The following is a 21,809-nucleotide window of genomic DNA, read 5'->3' as shown; positions in this document are numbered from 1 at the left end:
ATCTGTATTATATTATTTTGTTGATTAAATGCTTATCATGCATACTTGGTACTTCCACGCAAGCTAGTTAAAATAATTGCTACAACTGTGATTGCTCATTAACAAGGTGGTCGCAGCGTTTTATAGCAGTTGCATGTGCATAAAGTTTCTGACCAAGTGAACTTTTTGTTTCTACTACCATGCGTCACATGATAGGGGTAAAAATAATTAATAGTTAGCTAAATAATTATTTAGTATCAGCATTTGTCTAAGTAACTGGCGAACAGTGTATCTGATAAATTAAAATAAGCTGTGAGCTTAGTAAATACTCGTATGATGGATTGAACTGGGACCGGTAACTTTTCACGGTAGCAACTCATATTAATTGGAAGATGTATCGATTGCATTTAAAGTTTAACGAAACGGTAAAGAGTCTTTGGCGCTTTACGAATAACCCACTCGAAGGAAATATGTGATGCATCAATGGCGTGCGACATCTGGTCTTTCACGACGTTCAAACTTCAGTTTTTTCTGCTCTGCATGATTCAGCACATCAAAGGGCATTTCTTTAATACCTACTCTAGGTTATTTTTTCTCACGATATGCGTAGCACATAAGTGCACGGGTAATTACTTCTTCTCGACAAATATTTTTAGCTGTAACGCTTATTGCAGTTGCATTACGTACTTCATTTACTATTTTTTTGAAACGTACAGACCATCAAGTGCAACTACAAAACTTTTCCTCTTGTTTTGGACCATCAGAAATCTAGTGCCTTTTTGGCCGCAAAAATTTCCTTCCTTTTTTAACCATCGAAATTTCTTTCCTATTTTTGACAAAAAAACATTGCTTCCTTTATTTATTCCTTCCTCAATGGTTCCAGACTCAGACGTGAAGTTCTCAGCATTTCAATAGTTATACACTGTACATGGTATTTACAGTCATAATTAAAATGGATTTAGTTTTATTTTGGCCGGAAATGTCGAATAGCGGCTGTAATTATGGTTAAGTCTTTCTTTTCAACATTCGTGTTGATGCAGTTACACTAGTACAAAGTACAAACGTCCCGTATTCGATTACCGCATGGGTTGTTGCCAAATAAACTCTTGCAGTTGTACTTTACTTTGTTTTAGCGTTGCTTGTAATAGGGGGATTCGCTGGACCATATGGCGCATATTTCCGGTCAAGTGTTAAAAGTTATCGAGATATTACTTTAGCAGTCTTAGGAACACTCAGCATTTTAATGGTCAGACTCAGCCTTTTAGTACTCAGACTCAGCCTTTCAGTAGTCAGACTCAGCCTTTTAGGGGTCAGACTCAGACTCAGACTCAGCGCTTCAGCGCGGGCCGTATTACGTGGTCGACCGCGCGCCCTTATCGCGGCCGCCACCTCGTGGGGTTACATGCATACCTTTCACGAGCTGCTTTTTGAGATTAAATTTTGAGGTTTTGCTGCTGCAGTAATGCCACAAAACCTTTGTAATTTGTTATTTTTGTAATTTGTGTTATAAAATTTTATCAGTCTTATTTATTTTATAGTTTGCTAATATTTGTAATTAAAAGTCACATTAGTTAATTTGTTTTACGAAGCCACCGAAATACAATTGATTGTTTTGTTAAATGCCTGTATGAACTGGAGAGTAGAGAAGCACTAGAGAGATACAATCTGAAGTGGAAAACTACTTCGGTAGTATGTATGCAAGTGCAATTAATAAAAAAAATATTTTAAAAATACGTGGTATCAATAAAATTTTTTGTGCAGTTGCGTTGTGTCAGGTGGCAATGCAATTATGCAGTGACGTTACTTGCAGTTGTGTCCACTGGTGGCGGCTTATTACTGCTTCAAATTACAAACATGCGCTTCAGTGCTCTAGTGCAGTAGGTAACTTTTTGACCAACTTGAAGTGTCCCGTAAGTTATATTAAAGATCCAAGTTATAATCGGTTGTCATAAAAACTTTTTTGTAAGTTTAGGCTAACTTTTCATGCACTTCTTTTCGTAACTGGATGTTTTTAGTAACTTTCCTTTTCACGAGGGGTCTAGCTTTGATGTCATTGTTAGGTCTAAATGTACAGGTATATAATTTATATCTCAAGGTACAGGTATATAATTTCTTAAAAGCTTCGTTTAAAGAAGTAACGAATGTCCTGTAACGAAGAAGAAGTAACGAATGTCCTTATAGAAGAAGTAACGAATGTCCGAACGAATGTAACGAACGCATACGAAGTAATGAATGTCCTAATATGCGTGTTAAAGCCTGCCTGCCACATACTGTTTTAGGTTCATGTTTGTCGAAACGCTTAGGAAAAGCAAATGTGTCTTACCAAATGAGTAGTGATGTGCTACTACTGTACAGCTTTCTCCAACCTTACTTACTATTAATAACCGCTTAAAAAAAGTTACTTACTTTTACTTACTATAATGATTCAAAAATTTTGAACTACTATTACTTACTATTACTTACTATTTTAATCTTTCCTTTCAATTTACTTACTAATTATACTAATTAAAATTAATAAATAATTTTTTAATTAGCAATTTCAAATAAATGTCGTAACTGAATCCACTGGAGTTAAGACAGGCTAGTACAATTGCCATTTAATCGTCATAAGAACAAAATTAGCACCGCAATAATCTACCCAGAATCTCATCTCAACTACTAAGATATCATTCTTCATTCATTGATGGGTCGGCATAACGCATATTTTTCTGCAAAAAAACTTTCATTTCCAACCGGGAACCGTTTATACGATTTCTCCGACCGCTGCTTGTGTTGCCTGCAGCTGAAAACAAGCGTTCGACGTCAGCCGTGCTACTGCCAATAGCAAAAATGTCCAAAGCCACAGAACTGAGAAGAGGAAATAAAGCACTGTGCTGCATCCAGTACTTCCTTGGGTCATAGTTTTCGTCAATTTGTGCAGACGCCGAACTCCCGCAGTAAGAATCCCTTTCTTTGATAAGCTTCGCAGTTCCACTTTGCCTTTCTTCTGGAATAGCTGCGCGTAAGGGGGCGAGCGTCGCCAGATAAGACAGCTCAGTCGTTTTCTTTCTTTTAGAAGCTGATATCTCCATCTCCACTCCATTGGCACCCACCGCCACTGAGATTTCTCTTGATGTCCCTTGGCACGCATTTTTTCGGAGCAAAAAAATTCTTGTCGTTTCATCACGAGCCGCTTTAATTTCATTTACTGTCAGAAAGTCTTTGAACCAGACGTGCAAGAAGTTGGCTGCCAGGTAGATGGGCCTGTACTTCGCATTAGCTTCGTCCACAACGTACGCGAACCGTAGCACCATTTGCTCTTTCATTTTTTCAACGACTTCGCTAAAAATCGATTCCATGCCGAAAGAGTTCAAGTCCAGGAAGATATCTAACGCCGACTGATTTTCCAAGTGGGAGTTAATTTCCTTGACATACGGTAAAACCATATGGATTGTAGCCGATTTCTCCGAACTCATTTTATCAGTAATCTGCAAAACCAATACAGATGCACACTGAAATAACCAAAGTATAAAATTATTACCACTAATTTTTAAATAATGTTTTAGGATGTCGAAAGGTCGATCTAATGCATTGAGCGAAAATATTTTAAGATGCAGTACTCGTATAGCGTATATACACTATACAGCATAATAATAGAGTACGAGAAGCAAGTGCAACTGCTTTATATTATTTACATATTAGGCTACGTCAACGATGTGTAAACCTATCTTGTTTTGAAAGATTACTACAACGACAAGAATTGTAGAATTATTTATTTTCATACAATTTAAGCTCTTACTGTATCGAATTTTCCCAGCAAAAGTTCGATGCCCTCCAAAATTTTCCATTCCTCCGGTGTGAGGTCAGATATCTTCAGGTTTTCTTCTACAATAACTTTTCGCACATCCATTTTCAGCTCCAGTAAACGGCAAACCATTAGCAGAGTAGAATTCCATCGCGTAGATACATCGCAGATCAATTTTCGTCCCGCACTGCGAATTAATGCCGTAGTAGCGTTGGCGGACTTGTTGAACGCAGAGACAAGAAACCGCACTTTCTTCATTACGGGCTTAACTTCTTCCGATTTTTCAAAAACCTTCACCACAAGTTGCAGGGTGTGAATAAAACAGCTGTGGCGGTTATAGTCTGCATACAGTTTATTTTCGTTGTCCTCGTAATCTAAGAACTGTTGAGAATCAAGATCTATGGCTGCGCCGTCCGGTAATGGTTCGCACGTGCTTAACATGTACATTTCGTCGGAATCTTCACAAGGAAATTCTTCTTCATCCCGGATTACCAGCTTTGCGCTAATGAAGTTTTTGAAGGCGCAAACCATTTTTGAGCCGTTATCAGTCAGAATAGCAATCACTCGTTCGGGAGTAATCTTCCATTCATCTAAAATTTCTTTCACCAGCGCATACATTTTTCAGCCGTGTGTGGGGAGGGAAAGCTGCGGCACGCAAGTGTACAGCTGCGGGTTTCTTCGGTAGCTGCGTCAACGTAGTGAGCATTCACTCCCAAAAACGACTCTGTCATGCCCTTTTTGGTCCAGATATCTGCAAAATGTGCACAACAACGTCTAAAAATTTCACTTCTCTTTACAGCACTGAATTTAAGAGATACATCGGAATGATAACTAAAATTAAAAAATTAAATTTAGCGGCAAAATGTACCTGTACTAAGCGCAATGAGTCCTGCGTTATCCAGTTCAGCCTGCATTTTCTTTTTCGTGTCTTTCCACACATTTGTAATTTCCGTTGTGAGTCGTTTTCGTCCGATATCTGGGCATCGCGCATCCAACACTTTGCTGTATTTGCGAAATCGTTTATGCTCCACCAAACTAAACGGCGACGTGGTATCCGCAATCAAGAGTGCTGTCTCGCGCAGTATTATATTATACCTAAAAATTGTTGGCCGAATTAAACCAGATTTTGAGATTTCAAAGTCACAGTTTAAAAGAGCATCCTTAACAGGAACAAGTAGACGACAAAACGGACTACTAAACAATAATCGTTGAATTGCACAGACGGACATAACACTGACAGCAGTACTTTTGTTTCTACGAGTACTGTGTATACTGTACACAAAATATTATCTTTAGAAAACCAAAACTACTAATACAGAAGAAAAAAATGACTGCTATCCTTTTAATATGAAATACTTTACTTTATAATTTATCTGAAATCATTATAGCTAATGCATTACCGCGGTTCGCCGGGCGATACGCTTCTGGGTTCTTCGGAAACGAAGTCAAGGTGGTCTGTATCCCGCCTTTCTTCTCATTCACACTCTTTCTTTCCGCTTCTTTAATGCCGTAATCCTTGAACTGTTCAGGATGCCGGCCGCGCAGATGAGTAACAAGGTTGCCAGTGTTTTTTCCATTAAGCGAATATCCGCACCCACTAATCAAACATTTCGAGAGATTTGTCGATGGCAGGTACTCGAAATACTTCCAGACTGCAGAAACCACTGCGCGCCCAAAATCGCCGCTTTTACGATTCGTCTGTAATGAGTCTGCTGATGATACAGACGAAGGGGAAGGCGGAGGCATTGGAGACATGGGAGAAACAGGTCCATCATCGTCGATATCAGATATCACTACAGAGGTCTCCGGTGCTGATTCTTCTGCAGAGCTGACATTTTGGGCGACGGTTTTGGAAACTTTACGCTTAACTTCAACTTCTTTTAAACGGAGCATGATACTCCCTTACGAGTAAAATAGAAAAACAGTTGGGGACTGTAAAATACAAGATACCAGAGACAAACTATAGATCCAAAACGGCACTCGTATCCGTGCGAAATAATTAGCTATTATGCAATACAACGCTTATGGAGTGCGACTGTGCGAGTGTGGTATGGGAATTGTTTTTTTTAACGGAACCGCCGTGCCAAGCTCGTAAACACATCCGAGGCACGTAGCAAATATCACCCTTCATGCTAGGGCAACCACTTGCCTCGTGCAGCAGCCAGCAAAATAATAGGAATTTCCAGTGTCACATTAAATTAATTACTTCGTAATTTTTATTTTAACGTTTTTTTAAAAACGATTTAGTAATTGGAATTAATAAAGTATTTAATTTTAAGATAAACAAAGCTTACTATTTACTTACTATTTACTTTATCAGTAATCTAGTTACTTACTTTTACTAACTTTACCTCCGGAACTTTACTATTTACTACACTTTTAATTTTAGGCAAGTATTTACTAATTAAATAGGATTTATTTAGTTTTATTTAGTAGCACAACACTACTTGAAATGAGCCGTTGTGAGTGAACTTCGCCAAGTACTGCGCTTCATCACATACACAAGGTTTCCATTTTCCACTCGAATGGGATAATTTTCGCACTCCATATCCAGCAATTTTATCCACAAGCTCCACAAGGCCGGGTCAACACCGGCTCCGGCACAGTATATTCGCGGCAGTGGACAGGATCGCGTGCAAAACTTTTTCTCCTTATCCCGTGGATTTTCTTTATAATTCTCCAACCGAACCGCTGTAGCATTGACGTATCGGTCGAGGAATACGTCGCCGAGCTGGACGCGAATAAACATGCAGCGGTTCCACAGTACCCGCCGCAGAAGACATTTTGCCGGGTACCAGGTCCACGGGCGGTCGGACGCGGTCCGGGCTAAAACCTGCAGCGGTGTCCGGAGGTCCCAATTGTCCCCGTATTCCGCGTCTGACGGCGCAACGAGGTGGCAGTCTTTTCTCTGAGAACTAAGACATAACCGTGCTGCATCGTTATTCACCAACTGAGAGCGTCGGCCGGGACAGTCAAAGTCCACGATGAGACCGTTGCGAGGGGCGTCAACGACCAGACCATATTGGAGCAGTCCATCAGGGCCCGGTACATCGACCGCGTTCCAGCGGAAAATATCGTGCCGACACTGCCGAGGAAATATTTCCAACATCTTTTCTGCATAAGTTAGCTCTGCCGCCACTAAAATCTGAGCCGTTCTTTTAAATTTTTAATGGCAGACGAAAAGACTGCTAGTACGGCTTAGCTACTTAATATCAGTTAGATGCTCTTGAGACTTTCTTTCCACAATGGCTTCAACTGGACTGAATACACTTCAACACAGCTATGGTACTGACAAAGGATAAAGGAGTTTCAGCAAATTAGCAACTGCGACATCCGTGTACAGCATCCTCTTTTATGATGTTTTAGCACGATTGGAGTTACATAATCTCATGCAAGACACAATCCGCGCATCCAGGCAAATGTCGTGCAACCATCCGGGCGGCGTTCGTTAAAGTAACAAGATTAGATTATGTAACACGAATTGTGCTAGTTGATCAGTCAAGCGGATGCTGTACTTGGATGCTGCAGTTGCAGACCCTCTACTTTCAGTTCTCAGTACCAAAGCTCTGTATTCAGTCTAAGCCATTATATACAAAATGAAGGCCACGTCTGCAGAGCATCGAAGTTACAACCACGCCGCTATTTTTTGCATCTGGCGTGCCTTTTAGGAAATTGTGTAAAACAGCCGGCTAAGATATAAGCAGCGGCAAGCGGGCAAAGCCAATAGTTCTATGAATTATTGGAAATATTGCAGTTGGGTATTTAACCAACTGTTTCGCCGTTGTTTGCCAAGATACTGCGCATCCGAAAATTACAACCACTTCCTGCATCGTGCATCAAACTCAGTTCGTCGCCCGACTGCCCGTGTCTGACAGAGAACCAAGTTTCTTCGGGAAGAGTGAAGGGTTCCTGTACGGAACACATTGCTTCCTTCGACCAGGCCCATCGGCTGCGTGACGTCCATTTCCTTCCCAAGTTTGTGGCGCGCGCGTGCTCCGTCGTGTTGGAGAAGCGTGAGGGTGTGTGTGATGAAAGTGTCCACTGTAACCGTTACTGGTGGTACTTCATGATAATGCGCTGGAATCTACACAATTCGTGTGCCCGACTCACTTGGGCAGAGTCTACAGGTTCCCCATCGGGTGTCGTATGTTTGCGCGGGTGGGAAACGATACAGTCACCTTCATCTGCGCGGAAGTGCAAGGTGGTGCTACTGGAAGCAGCTTGTTCTGGACCAGCGATTCGCTGGAAGAAGCCGGCCGCAACTGCCTTACCGAGCAACAGTCGCGGCCAGGCATTGCCGTCAAGGGTTTGACAATGGGTATGCTCCTGCATGGTACGTACCGTGACTCAGTAACGCGTAACTACGGTAGATAAATGAAGTCAAGTACTTAGTGCTTACTATAGTCAGTATAGTGTGAAAGGGCTGAGAGCCATCCGTTTGACATTATCCATCGCATACACACTTAAGGGCGGCTGCCATGGTGACAGATACGTGTTTTTGTCTATTTTCTCGGCAGATTCTCTCACCTCTTTTATTTCCACCCACCCAATTATAGGTTTCTATATTCAGTATAACCTTTTAAAATATGAGAAAGCTTTTGATGAGAAAAAAACTTTAGAACATCTTTTAAGTGGGACAATACTATCTGTAGAACTATGGTAAGCAATAGCACAGCCGTGCTTTCTTTATGCGACAGTGATAACGTGGTCGACCGTTGCTTAGTCCGTTCCCTGTCCTTACAATGTTTGATAAAGTTTGATGAAGTTTAAATTCTCTCTGAAAATTATTTGCTATACAGTGTACCCTGTTCCAAAAATTTCTGTTATACAAGAGTAGTCAGACTGATTTCCGAGATTATTTAAAATGAAATGACTGCCCACCTCTTTTGTTTGTTCTTTTTGCAGATGTGGAAGAAACTTGCCTGGATGAGCTTGCGCATCCGACTCTAGCTGACATTCTTCTTAATCTGGATGTAGTTACCCAGACCCAAATGAACCGGTATGTCAGCTGCTCGTACTAAAATCTTATTGAAAAATTAAATTTTCTCCAAATAAACTTACTAAAATGCTGATGCAGCGATGCCGATAGAGCATCGTAACTCGTAACTTCAATTGCTTATTTAAAGTCATTGTACGCATTTCGTAACACGGTAGGCTTCTGGTTAATTATGTAATAGTCACGGTTCAGTTTTCTTTCTTTGTCATTTATCGATCGTCTGAATTTATCTGATACCAGAATTTATTAATCTCTTTCCAATAACGCTATAAGAATATCAAGAGTCTGTTACCCTTAAACAAAACACCGTTTTCCATAGTTTCAATAACAGAAAGATCAGGGTTGTGTTCGTTTTAATCAGGGTGTGCCCACTGTGGATCGAGAATACGCCAGTCGTCAGTATATTATCATCGACATTCGCCGGCTGTGCGGACGGGAATCCGAGACGGCGGAATTCCGTTTTCACTACTACAGCTTCCGTTATAAACTCGTCACGATCCTGGACCGAACCGTTTCGCCGTGCACACAAATAGTGGCTTTAATGGAAAGTGGTTCGGCTACGGTATCAGCTGGAGAAAGGTCGACGTCTTCGTTCAGACTGTGGATTATCAAAAAGTTTTTAGAAACAAATGGGTTTCGCATCAAGTTGATCATCGGCAAAAACCTCCGTGATGATGTGTTTTGTGCGGACGGGTTTGATGCGGACGGGCGCGTTCTGGATCTTCAGCGGAATTCCCAGAACGGGACGTATGAATGCAAGAAAATGTCGCAGTTGCTGACAGTGTGCCAGGAAGTGGTGCTAGTCAACTACACCGCATGCAACCTGACCGGGACGGTCTCGCTGCTGAAAAGGCTATTCGACAGTGGTAGCGCGGCCTGGCCGGAAGTAGCTCCAGAGCGCCGGCGATATGAAGACCATGGTGAATTTGATGCGCTCATTCCGCTCATGCGCTTCCGCTGCACGGAATCAGCGGCACAGCTGTGCCGGTACTATGTAACAGCGTTAAACGCTAACTGCCCGGACGTTTCCCAACAGACCTGCGAAAAGGTCAAGCGTATGCACGCACGCTGGGTGCGGACGTTGGCTTACCTCGCTGAATGGATTGCTGTCCGCTGCTTCTTTACACTGTGAGCAACAGGAAATTCATAAAGAACAAGTAAAATGTTGCTTCGTTCGTCAAAATAATATGTGATAGTCCGAGAATATCGATCATTGTTGGCAATTGTTCATGATTGGTTCTTGTTGCAGGTTTAATTTAGTAGTTTTCGGCCAGAGCACGGTGAAGAGTGGTGGGATACAGTGGACTTGCGCGAATTTGACGTGTCGAAGCTCAGCAAGGTGGCCGTACACATCCTGGATGGATGCTACAAAGACGGCAACGGGAGTGAACTCAGCGAAGATTGTCAAGCCTGATTAATGATCATTCTAGGATGCCCCTTATAAAACGCTAGGCAGTGTTTTGTTGAAGCTACCGCCTAGGTGGCGTTGTGACATTTTGCGTTCATTTGTGCTTCGGCTTTGCTTTAGGACTTTTGAGTCTTTTGCGTTTTGTGATACCCAACTAATTCAAGAAATTCACAACTTTATGAAGTTCTGTACGCACACTTTATGTAAATCCACAACTGTTTAGGCCCTTTTTCTTCAGCAACATACTTAAAAGATATAAGGCCAGACATTACATGTGAGAGTGAAACAGCCCAATTAAGTAATTGAATAATGTTTTTTTCTTATCAGCACACTAGCTGGAATGTAAGGAACACATTCCGTGTGTGAAAACCTTATTAAAACTCAGTATGAGGGGAGGGGTTGGCTTTCTCGTCGGGATTGCAGTAACAGCCGGGATAGATGCCGTGCTGAAAACAACTGCTTTATCGAAGGAAAAACTGGCAACCAATGAAATGCTTAATGTTATTCTGTATTAAAACCCATTAAAATTTACTACGATTAATCTGTTTACTGCAATTTTCAAGTAAACACTTGAGAAATTTATTTCCAAATAAATTTTGGAGAAGTGTAAATTTATTTATAAATCAAGCTTGGAATAGTGTACTTACTAAAATACTGTACGGAATGGAAGTCGAACTATAGACCGTATCGGACACACTATTCAACAGCATATCTACTGTATAAACTAATTAATTTATTAAATTCACATTAATTAATTAATTAATTAACTGTTAAATTAATTGATTAATAAATTTACTAATTTATGGCAAGAGATAGTAACTTAGAATAGTAATTATAGGGGGATTAAATAATTATTTCTATTACAGTAACAAATTAAATAATGAATTATGCGGTAGATATTTTGTTGAAAGCTGTAGAGCGTCCCATGTGGTCGAATGTGCGATTTCCATTTCGCACAGTATTCTAGTAGAGTCCACGTGTCCAAGCTCGTAAACACCTGCAAAATTCATACCAAACTGCAACAGTCACTTCCGGTTCGAACTTGGAGCTGGTCGAGCGAGATCTATGGGTCTAATGTAGTGCGATTACGGTTATGTGGAAAAGGTGACACTACTTTCGAACCGGTATGGAACTTTTCTGGAAACTTCGCAAGTACGAGTACGACTTTTTGACTTGGGCGATGACGTGAGTTATCCAGGTAGACCCTCTGCCTCAGACTTCTGCCTGGAAGCATGAAAACATTGTAAAATAACGCATCTGCATTCTGCAAAGAACGGCGACTGTCCAGTTAGAGATCTCGGTTAGAAGTAAGCGATTACAATACTACCGGCACTGTCGGTGAGTGAGTGCAGCACTACCACCGCTACCCGGTTAGCAGAGCCAGAAAGAAAATTATTTACACTGTCCGCAGCACTGAACCGTTTGCTTTTACGCGCTGGAAGAGTTTCTAATTGTCCACATACCCGCCACGACTGCTCATCGATTTCGGCTGCGCGACACAGCGCTCCGTGCTGGTAGAGTACCGAACGGTGTTCGACTTCCGCGACGTGCCGCCAGCGAATAAAACCGGGCCAAATAAATTCTGCAGCGTCCCGGTAGGAGCCGATTATGGGGACCTGGAAGTGCTGATGCGCATCCATCCTGACCAGCCCCTGGGTTGGTATCCCGCTAAGCTCCTCCTGTTCAACATCGACTATCGTTTAGGAGACGCCCTGGTAGAGGTTCTTCTGGCGTGGCAACGCGTCCGTGAACTGCTTTCCGAAGAGCGGATTCGGCCGCCGTCTTCGGAAGAAGACTTCAAGCGACGAATGATTCAACCGGGTCATTTCGTCATCCGCACGTGCAGTGTACCGGAAGGGTACTGGGTGAGGGAAATTCGTGCAGCGAAAGAATTATTCCGGCAAAAAATGGAAGGTTCATACATTCAAAAAGGAGGTACTGGAGTGAAAAGAAAAACGGTTGGAAAAAGAAAAACCAATGGAAAACGAAGTAGTGGAGAACAGGATTGCGCATACTATCCGTTCTCAGTCAGACGATCACTTACAGCAACGAGGCGACAAATCACCGGTATCGGATATAGAAGCAGTAAGTTGTAGTGTAGTACTCGCTGTTTGCACAAATAAAAGTTACCAGCACCGGCTTTTTTGAATATCGAAATAAACGGATTCGCTGACGTGCACAATATGTGTCAATTGCTCGTTGTCCCACAGGCTGATTTGTTCGAAGAGGCTATCCGAGACGCAAAAACCGTGAAATCAAAACTTGCGACTGGTGGAGAGCTGAAACCGGGAGAACCCAAGCGAAAGGCACCTTTAACCGTTGACGGCCCCGGTTTAGCTTTACCACCGGAGCTTATTACGGAAATCTTCGAGACACTGGACACCGTGGAGCGGCTGCGCTGTCGACGCGTCTGCCCTTTATGGAATAATATTCTGACGTCGGACGAGCTGTGCAAAGTGTTTTGTTTATCGCAGAAAGACGAGGCGTACGAGAAGTTGAACTGCACTAGAGCTGCGTACACCTGCGTCTTCAAGCACACTGCATCGGCCACGCGGACTATCTACATTCGGGGAGCCGTTAATCACGACACGGTATGAAGTTTTTCAGTTATTTCTAACATTTTGAACAAATAAATATGAGCGTAAAAATACTTGTAAATAGTACTTCTAAATACGCACAGAAGGTGAACCCGCCAAATTCTACTGTTTTCTCTTAAATTCATTATAATCCTCCCAGCACAAATTTTCACTAGATGCTCTCTACAGATATAATGATCGCATGATATATTATTATACTAAAAGGAATTTGAATGGTACTTTATTTCTTTGCTGTCAACATTTGGTGGGATGCTATTTGCATAGGTCATTGCAGAATATTAAAGAAGTTTTGTTTAATTAATAATACACGAGCTAATTAGGGATGGCTCGAAAGCCGCATCCTTTAAAGGAAAATTCATCAAGCACGCAAGGAAAGTCTTGCAAACAATCAACATCCGCATTGACCGATTAATTATATGCCGCCGATCGCTTTCCCGCGAACACGATGGTATGTGGGGCCTTCGCCATTACTTCCAAAACAGCGCGAAATTATATTCCAAACTGGCGTCCTGTTGCGGTCGTGTGATTTGGAAGGATTTTCAGCTGAACTACGACGACAGCTTCAGTACTCCCACAATGAAGTTTCGGATTCCGCACGCTGCTTTTTCTCCTAGCGGCCTCACTAAAAAAGCGCTTTGGTAATTACTCGCAGAACACTTGGACCGGAATCAGCCACTTGATGTGGAGCGTATTGCACAGTGGACGGCCAAGTTGGTTGCACAGCCATACAGGGATGCCTGCCAAAACCTGATCAAGGTATCTGCAACTGAACAGCAGAAATTATTCGCGCTTTTATCAGTTGGATTGCTAAGAAATCATAGAAATACATAGAAATACACAGAAATACATAAAAATACGTAGAAACACATAGAAATACACAGAAATACATAAAAATACGTAGAAACACATAGAAATACAATATCGAAATACGTAGAAATACGTAGAAATAGAAATATGTACATAGAAATATGTAGAAAGTATGAAGTACAGATCTGAAACATGAAAATGAGCGAAAATGAATTGATAGCACTAACTGCATGCCTCTTTTGTTGTTACCTGTAAAGCTTGTGAATGTGTATGAAGACCACTGTCCGGAATGGGATGCGGACAACCATCCCGCTAAGTGGACGCTGGACAATTTGGACGTCAGAAAGCTGAATAAAATCTGCCTGCATGTGTGGTCTTGTCATATTCAGAGCTGGATCGATGCGTCATTGGGAGCCGTCAAAGCTTTCCGAAGTCGAAGACGAAGGGAGCGAATGTCATTACGCTACAGAATGAATTAGGAAATTGCTGTTGCACCTGTTAGCAAGTGAAAATTTCGGTAGCTATCTCAGCCATATTTCTTAACCAGATGGTTGTGCAGAAACAAGCTTTTCACGCCGATGTTTAAAAGTCGTTAAGCCAGACAATGGCAAAAAACAAAAAAAACTTTAACGAGTGAGCGCGTACCTAGCGAAAGTTCCGGTAATTTTATGCGAATTTAATTCTATGCACTGGGTTACTTGACCGTTGATACTGTACTGCCAGTATTGGTACAATTCAAGTTCAAAACAGCGTATTTGCCTCTTTCACATAAGTTATTCTTTGCAGCTGTTTTAGAAATTGATCAACAAAGTAATTCAAACAGATCGAAAATTCAAAATATCATCGCATTATGACAGCTGAAAAATCCATTATAACCAGTAACCACCACAACATGGTGGCAAAAACTGCGTTTAGCACCGGCAGAAATAGAACGGGAAAAATAGTGCGAAGGTTAGCTTAACGCACAGCGGTACCAGCGCGTGTTACCTGCAGCTTTCGCAGGCGGTTGATATGCTGATCGGCGTCGCCAGTTCGTTGCTGAGATTCTGCGGCGTCCAGCGTTGTTTCACGTTAGTTATGACCATCACCGTGGCGGCGGTTAGATACTGACCGATGCACGTGCCCATAGAGCAGGCTGATGTGCTAGGATTGTCGAAATTTATCATGAGATAGCCCCAACTCGTCCTGTCTGACGACATTTCACAACAGACTGCCACGGCGCTAGAACGGCCGCTGGTTCATGGCCAAGCGGGGAAGTAGTTCTCGCGTGAGTTCCAGTGGGAGGGCTGTGGCCATTTGGAAGGTTCCAGTGTCGGTAGCCCCGCATCACTACAACGCATGGTACCATCGGAGAGGGATCGGCGGGCGATTAATATACCACAGCTGCCGCATCAGAAGTGCACGCAAATCCGTTTCCATCTCTCTCAACGTCTCGTGGGTGGCGGTGACATCAAGCGCGACAGTATTATCGTCGCGTAGGGGACCACAACCGGAAAACAGACAGTTGCGCCACTGTATGGACTCCACAGCGGCTGCCACGTCGACACACGTCCTGGCCAACAACTCTACTTCCGAGGAGAAGCGTTCATCTCCCAGATCCCAACGGCACCTATACGCCATCACCTGATAAACAAAAGCACCTGTACTCCATCACCTCGATAAAGAAAAACAACTGCCGCGTGAGACAGTATCTGGTTAAAGTAATGGGTGACGAAAGAGGCACCCAATAAACCCCGTTCACTATTGGCACCCCTTTTCTGCACCCCGTTAATTAAAGGCACCTTTATTTTATTAAATGATTTCTTTTGTACACCCTTGTTTTTATAGGCACCTCTTTGGAGCTTTAGCATATAATTGCAGTGTCAGGATTCCGGAGCTAGATACGTCAACATTATTATTAGTATGATCGCTAACGTATTGTAAGATGGCTAAGCACTTAACGATATTCCGAAAATATTATCAATATTAACCAATATTATCAGAGCGTACGGTTTCTATAAAAGTTGAAACGAACCGAAACTGTTTAGCAGAGTTGCTGGATAAAAGAGGAGGCACCCGATGCCCGAAAAAAACCGGCACGTAAGGAAGTACCTGTAATCATCTCGTAAAGTAATTGCACTTTTATGATTAAAATTAGGTGGTTTAATTAATAATCAAAGAAATGAATTTAAGTTACGTAATTAAAGGAGCCAAGTCAATTAAACCTTCCAGACAGGAGATTCAGCGAGGAAGCGCGGCATCGGTTTTGGGAATAACGAAGGAGCAGAAAAGTTTAATTAAATTATGATGATTGTTGTAAAATTGTGATGTTTTCAGTTATTGTATACAACGTTGTATCTCAGCTAAATAAAAAAGCACACAATATAATATAATATATGTAACATAAAATAATATAAGCTCATGGTTCATCCTTCACAATACGAATGGTAAACGATGGTAAAAGAGTGGAACGGGGTACTAATAGTCTCACAATAATTAATTGAAAGGGCTGTTTTCTTAGTTTAACCCTAATTAAATTTACAAAGACGCTAGCGCACGTTCCCGGTGGAATTACCTGCAGCTTTTGCAGGCTGTTGCCGCTCTGCTTGTAAACAGCGCCGATCAGCAGCATGCAGTCCCCGAACTCCTGCATTGTCATGCTTTGTCTGGCGTTGTTAATCACGACCAACTCTGTGGCGGCGGTTAAATGCTTAATGATGGACATGCCCATCGAATAGGCTGCCGTGCCGGCGTCGCGGAAGTTCAGCGTCAGGCGTTGGCGGATGTCATCCTGGTGGAAAAGCTCGTTCCACAACGGGCTGACGCGGCGGTAGAATGGCCGCTCATTCGTACCGAAACAGGAGAGAATCTCTTGGAAGAGCTCCGGTGGGAATGCGTCGGCCAGCGGGCTGGATGGCTGAGCCGTTGTGGGATACAGAGGACCTCGAGTACTTAGCTCGACGTTCTCTGGAATCCACTTGCCGTCGGCGAAGGTCCAGCCGGCCTGCAGCCGGCGCGTCAGCTCCGATTTGGCCATCAAATTCAGTCGATTCTATAAACGTTTAAACACGACTGCTCACATCCGCTTACGACTCCTATTTATTATCAACAAATGTTCATTTATTTGATTACCATGAGTATAGAATTATAAGCAGCAGGGAAGCACACTCTGCGGCATGACTTTTTATTCGGAAAAAGTGTAGCTTATAATTTTCGAAAGATCCTTTTGGGGGGCTCTAGTATCGCGGGGCTTTTATTGTTTCGGGGAGGGCCTTCATAAGAAAAAATTTACCCGATCTGTAATTGTTTTTACTGCAATTAGCGCATTACCTGAACATTTTCATTCAAAGGGATATAACTGTAAATCTGTAAGTTGTTTTATAATGATCGTGTTTGCTCGTACCAGCACTTCCGTTAATATTGGCGTCAACTTTGACGGCCCAATTCCATCCTGAAGATACAATAGGCACTCGTTGTTCACACCGATGGGGTACAAGATGCTGGCATAGGCCGACTTCAGCGCGTCCACCCAGATGCTCCACAACTCCGGCTCCACTGTCCGCCCCTCAAGGTACTCTCGCGGTAGGGCGCACACCTGCGTGACGTAGTCCTTTGCGTCAACAGCGCGTTCCCCCCGATAGCGCTGCGCCAACCGCACCACGAGGGGGCTGACGAATTTCGCCACGACGTTCTCACCCAACCGGATTCCAATGTAGGCATATTTATTCCACAAGATCCGGCGCGCTAAGAACACCGCCGGGTACCACATCCACGGGCGATCGGCAGCCGTCCGCGTCAGTACCTCAAAGCCGCCCAGGGGCTCCTCGTTGCGCGACGCCCAGTGGTAGTCAAGGCCCCACGAGTGGGTAGCGGCGCAAAACTCGTGCCCGGAGCAGCAACAGTGCAGCGCCCTTTCTAACTCGATCAACTGCGAGCGTCGATCGGCAACGCCGAAATCTATTAACAGACCGCCGTTCACAGTGTTGGTGACTAGACCGCGCTCGAGGAATCCTTCAGCATTCTCCACGTCCACCGCGTTCCACTGGTAGATGTCAGTGTCAGGGTAAATCTCACAGAAGGGCGATGAGTTCACATGATCTAACGATTGGATCTCGTGGCTGCTCATCACGCATAAATATGGTTACGGCATTACAATGCATATACAGTGCAATTACATGTACACTGAAAACAGTAATTAGACGGTACGGGTTCGTAGCTCCCATACCAAAGAAAAATGTGGCCGCACTGGCCCGTACAAATGCACCGCAATCTTATAGGATTTTGCGGTTCTATAACAATTAAACGATGAATACATTAGTAAATAATAATGAAATGCACCATTAAAAGATAAACAATTCGATATAAAATGAATCAATTCTAATTTAGAATTGATTTGATTTTAGAATTCTAAACACTGAAGTCCCTGGATGCTGTTAATAATGTTTATAGTACGTACTGTTTATTCTCCCGATGGTGCTGTGCCATGTGCTCGACAGCCACCAAAAAATTTTATGTAAAAAGCTCCTGCTTGTAGCGGACGTCATCACGCGTCCTAAGGCTAAGCGCACGTATCCGCGTATGCGTGCATGTTATGCACAAGTATGAAGACTTAGCGACTTTTTAAAACTGAAGCAATTCCAGTCGATTCTGCTTTCACAACATAACTGGAATCTAGAATATTCTGGCACCAGAAGTGAACTCGCATAGTTATGTGCCAAAAGAAAATGAAAAAGCAATTACAACTGCTATTAGCTCTTGATATAATTAACAAAAGTGAACGTTTTTTCCTAGTCTTGCAATATTATTAAAACAAACAGAATGCCACTGAAAAGCAATTCAATTCTTTTTATTCAGACAAATACATTCGGGTACCACAATGTCTGTTGAGCTCATCGTGGGTTTTCGCAAACTGCCTCAAGGCAATAAAATCTCAAGATAATATCATGTTCTTGGAATAATTTGAAAAAAAAACTTTCAAGACGCAAGACCCATGGGTCGCGTTTAGTTCTAAAAAATCCAATAAGTTCTATACATGGCTGTTCTTTAACTGCAAGTCAATCTACAGGCCAAAGTGTAGACATTTTAATCACAGCGTACAGCATAGTTTATCCCATAGTGAACTACATAGTTGATCCCACAGTTTATCCCGCAGAAAATCAAACAGTTAACCGCACAGTTCGTCCAGCAGTAAACCCCACAGTGTATTCGGTAGTTACTTTGCATAACGTTTTCACGTACAGTTAAATCCGTAGTAAACAATACAATATGTTCAACATAACATCTCAAATTTTTTATTTTATTTTGCATTATTTTTGGAGCAATATTTTTTGCAGTATTTTTTAAAACTGATGATTTATTAACAATCACTTCTGCCACTAATTTGCGCAACAACTTTAGGTAATTTGTAAACGCTATTATTAGGAACACTGGCAGGCATGTAAAGTAAATTTCTTTGTTTTAACGAAGTTCCGGCATGTTTGTTCCGGTAGTTCCGTCATAGAAATCGAATCTACAGCTATGTGCTTAGTCATAAAAGTACTTGATTTATGATGTTTCGTTAATGTTTTGATCCCAATATTAACTCAGAAACTGTTTGCAGATATAAATTTTATTGAAGTTTGTGTTTATAAAGAATTATATTGAATACTAAATGCGAAAATTCAACTGTTGTGAGGTCACTTATGTATTTATTTAACATTGCAAATCACAAATCAAAAGTGCAAGCGCGAGTCGGCAACTGCATACAAACTTCAGTAGTTGTTTTGTTTGTGAAATTGTATAAGCGAGTATCCCTCTGAGACTACAAAATATTGCAAAATAAAATAAAAACAATTCGAGATATTATGTGGAATATATTGTATTGTTTACTACGGATTGAATTGCACGCGAAAACGATACCCAAAGAACTCCGGAATACACTGTGGGGTTTACTGTTGGAAGAACTGTGCGGTTAACTGTGTGGTTTACTGCGGGATAAACTGTGGGATCAACTACGTAGTTCACTATGGGATAAACTATGCTGTACGCTGGGACTTAAATGTACTTATACACTTTGGCCTGTAGATTGCTTTCCCGTTAAAAGAACAGCCATGTCTAGAATTTATTGAAATTTGTAGAATAAGCGACCAAAGGATCTTGTCTTTTGAAAGTTTTCTTAAAATTATTCCAAGAACGTGATATTATCTTGAGCTTTCATTATGTTGAGGCAGCCTGCAAAAACCCACGATTACCTCGCAAAACTGTGGTACCCGAATGTATTTGTCTGATTAAGAATAATTGAATTGATTTTCAGTGATATCCTGTTTGTTCTAATAATGTTTCAGGACGAAGAAAACATGTTCACTTTTGTTAATTCTATCATGAGCTAGTAGCAGTTGTAATTGCTTTTATGGCACATAGCTGTGCGAGTTCACTTCTGGTGACAGAATATTCTAGATTGCAGTTAAATTGTGAAAGCAAAATGGACTGGAATTGCTTCAGTTTTAAAAAGTCGCTAAGTCTTCATACTTGTGCATAACATGCACGCATACGCGGATACGTGCGCTCAGCCCTAGGACGCGTGATGACGTCCGCCAAAAGCAGGAGCTTTTTACATAAAATTTTTTGGTCTCGACAGCCTACTCAGCGGCTGTACAGTAAATAGATGAAAGACAGAAGAGATACAGAGCAGGGAGAATGTTCAGCTTGACTTCCGGCTGCACATGGTAAAAATGATCACAGCGGCACTCTAGCCAGTAGCTGCATAGCACTGCACTACTGCAAGATAATCAGCTTTTCCGTCTTGTTCTGATTCTTATTCATCCCCAGCTAACAACGAGCTCCGTTTCAGCTCATCGGAGAACAGCAGAGACCTATGAACAAGAATCCCGAATTAAGGACCCGCTTTATAACACAGCATTTGCTTATACCGGACTAATGACCACCGACGGTCACTGCAGATAGACAGCAATTAATTGTATTTCTAATGAATAACCTCTGTCTAACCGTCCGGGTTATCACACCGATAGGCCGAAGTTGCACTTGCATATTGGTTATTCCTCAGGAATGCATTTATTGCTGTCAATCTGTATTGACAGTCGATGGTCATTAGCCCGGTGAAGTAAACCTGTCTCGACATGCAAAGTAGACTTCTAAACAATACACCTGGAAATTAGCAGATGCATCCTAACTATAATCGGCGCGTCCCGCTGACTACAACATAGGGGGATCATGTAAAGGGAATACAGCTGCCAATAGCCCAACATACAAACATACAATTTGCTAAATAGGTTTTTTGTACTCATAAGGTTCATTCGAGTACTGTAAAACGCTTCCCTTTTTCTTTTGTTTTTGCTGACCAGTGGTCAGTTTTCTGACCACTAAAATACTCCTGTTTTGTAGTGCTCTGGAAATGCTATTTAATGGGCATTCTGGGTTTTGTTAATTGCTGTTCGTATATGTTCTAGAGTATTAAATATTTTCTATACTAATGACTGTGTATACCCAACGGTGTAACCTGACACACTGTTCACCGCCGGCGACCTATGGTCAGTATAGCCAAACAGAAAAATTCTCTTTCTTTATGGAAAGTTTTCATCAGGAAATCTCGATTTCCAAGGAGAAACTTGCACTAATTCGAGTACCGAGCGTTCCCGGGTTAACCGGGACCAAATAACCATGGAAAGCTACCTGATGCGCTGCTGGCTAGTTATGTCCAGCCTTGAAGTACTTGTACGCAATACAACGAAGCATCCAAGATCGGTAGTTTTGTTAGCGGTAAAACGAGCCCTCCAGCGTACACTACCCGAGTGCAGAGATTCGCGCTTGTATTACTTATCTCAGTTATCTGTACTTTGACTTAAGTACTGGGTGTACACATAGACCTGGGTAAACAGTAAACTTACACAGCCTTACGTTACTTACAATATTGACTCGGTAATATACGTGTACAACCCTAGTTACACTCGTTAAACGTGCGGAAACACCCATTTACGTTTTTTAAGGGTGCCTTACGCGAGCTTGCGTCGAAAATATGAAGCGTGCCAGAAGTACTAGTATAAATTAGATACCAAACTGACTGCAGAATGCCCAAGCTCCAAAATTTTCCCGAGAGTTCAAAATAGTTGAACAGAAAAATGTATAGAAACCCTCAAAAGTGACCTTATACAATGTGTCTACACATTTTTAAACACGCGAAGGTTCAATGTTCAAATTTATATAGCAGGAACAAAACAACTATGGACTTGCAACATAAAATTATTAAAACGATTCTGTCGCTGC

The 21,809-nt window shown here is 42.1% G+C and overlaps 2 protein-coding genes across 3 annotated transcripts; both read right to left on the bottom strand.

Moving 5' to 3' along the window:
• Nucleotides 1-2,645: 2,645 nt before the first annotated feature.
• Nucleotides 2,646-4,381, bottom strand: LOC129586025 (E3 SUMO-protein ligase ZBED1-like). Its single transcript, XM_055479004.1, has 2 exons — nt 3,758-4,381; nt 2,646-3,446 (listed from the first exon to the last, which is right to left on the bottom strand). The coding sequence occupies exons 1-2, from the start codon at nt 4,379-4,381 to the stop codon at nt 2,646-2,648; spliced, it is 1,425 nt and encodes a 474-aa protein (XP_055334979.1).
• An 8,783-nt stretch (nt 4,382-13,164) lies between these two features.
• LOC129586081 (uncharacterized) lies at nt 13,165-17,702 on the bottom strand. Of its 2 annotated transcripts, XR_008690099.1 has the most exons (5): nt 16,954-17,702; nt 16,126-16,602; nt 14,559-15,194; nt 13,821-14,034; nt 13,165-13,530 (listed from the first exon to the last, which is right to left on the bottom strand). XR_008690099.1 is itself a non-coding variant. In XM_055479083.1 (3 exons), the coding sequence occupies exons 1-3, from the start codon at nt 17,674-17,676 to the stop codon at nt 14,901-14,903; spliced, it is 1,494 nt and encodes a 497-aa protein (XP_055335058.1). In that variant the 5' UTR covers nt 17,677-17,702; the 3' UTR covers nt 14,355-14,900. The 2 variants fall into 2 exon arrangements, 1 of the variants encoding a protein (XP_055335058.1); XM_055479083.1 differs by lacking the exons at nt 13,165-13,530; nt 13,821-14,034 and having other exon boundaries at nt 14,355-15,194.
• Between the last annotated feature and the right edge of the window lie 4,107 nt (nt 17,703-21,809).

This window comes from Paramacrobiotus metropolitanus, unplaced genomic scaffold, assembly GCF_019649055.1.
Source record: "Paramacrobiotus metropolitanus isolate TYO unplaced genomic scaffold, Prichtersi_v1.0 Parri_scaffold0000019, whole genome shotgun sequence".
Classification (NCBI taxonomy): domain Eukaryota; kingdom Metazoa; phylum Tardigrada; class Eutardigrada; order Parachela; family Macrobiotidae; genus Paramacrobiotus; species Paramacrobiotus metropolitanus.
This window is presented reverse-complemented; position numbering and strand designations above follow the sequence as displayed.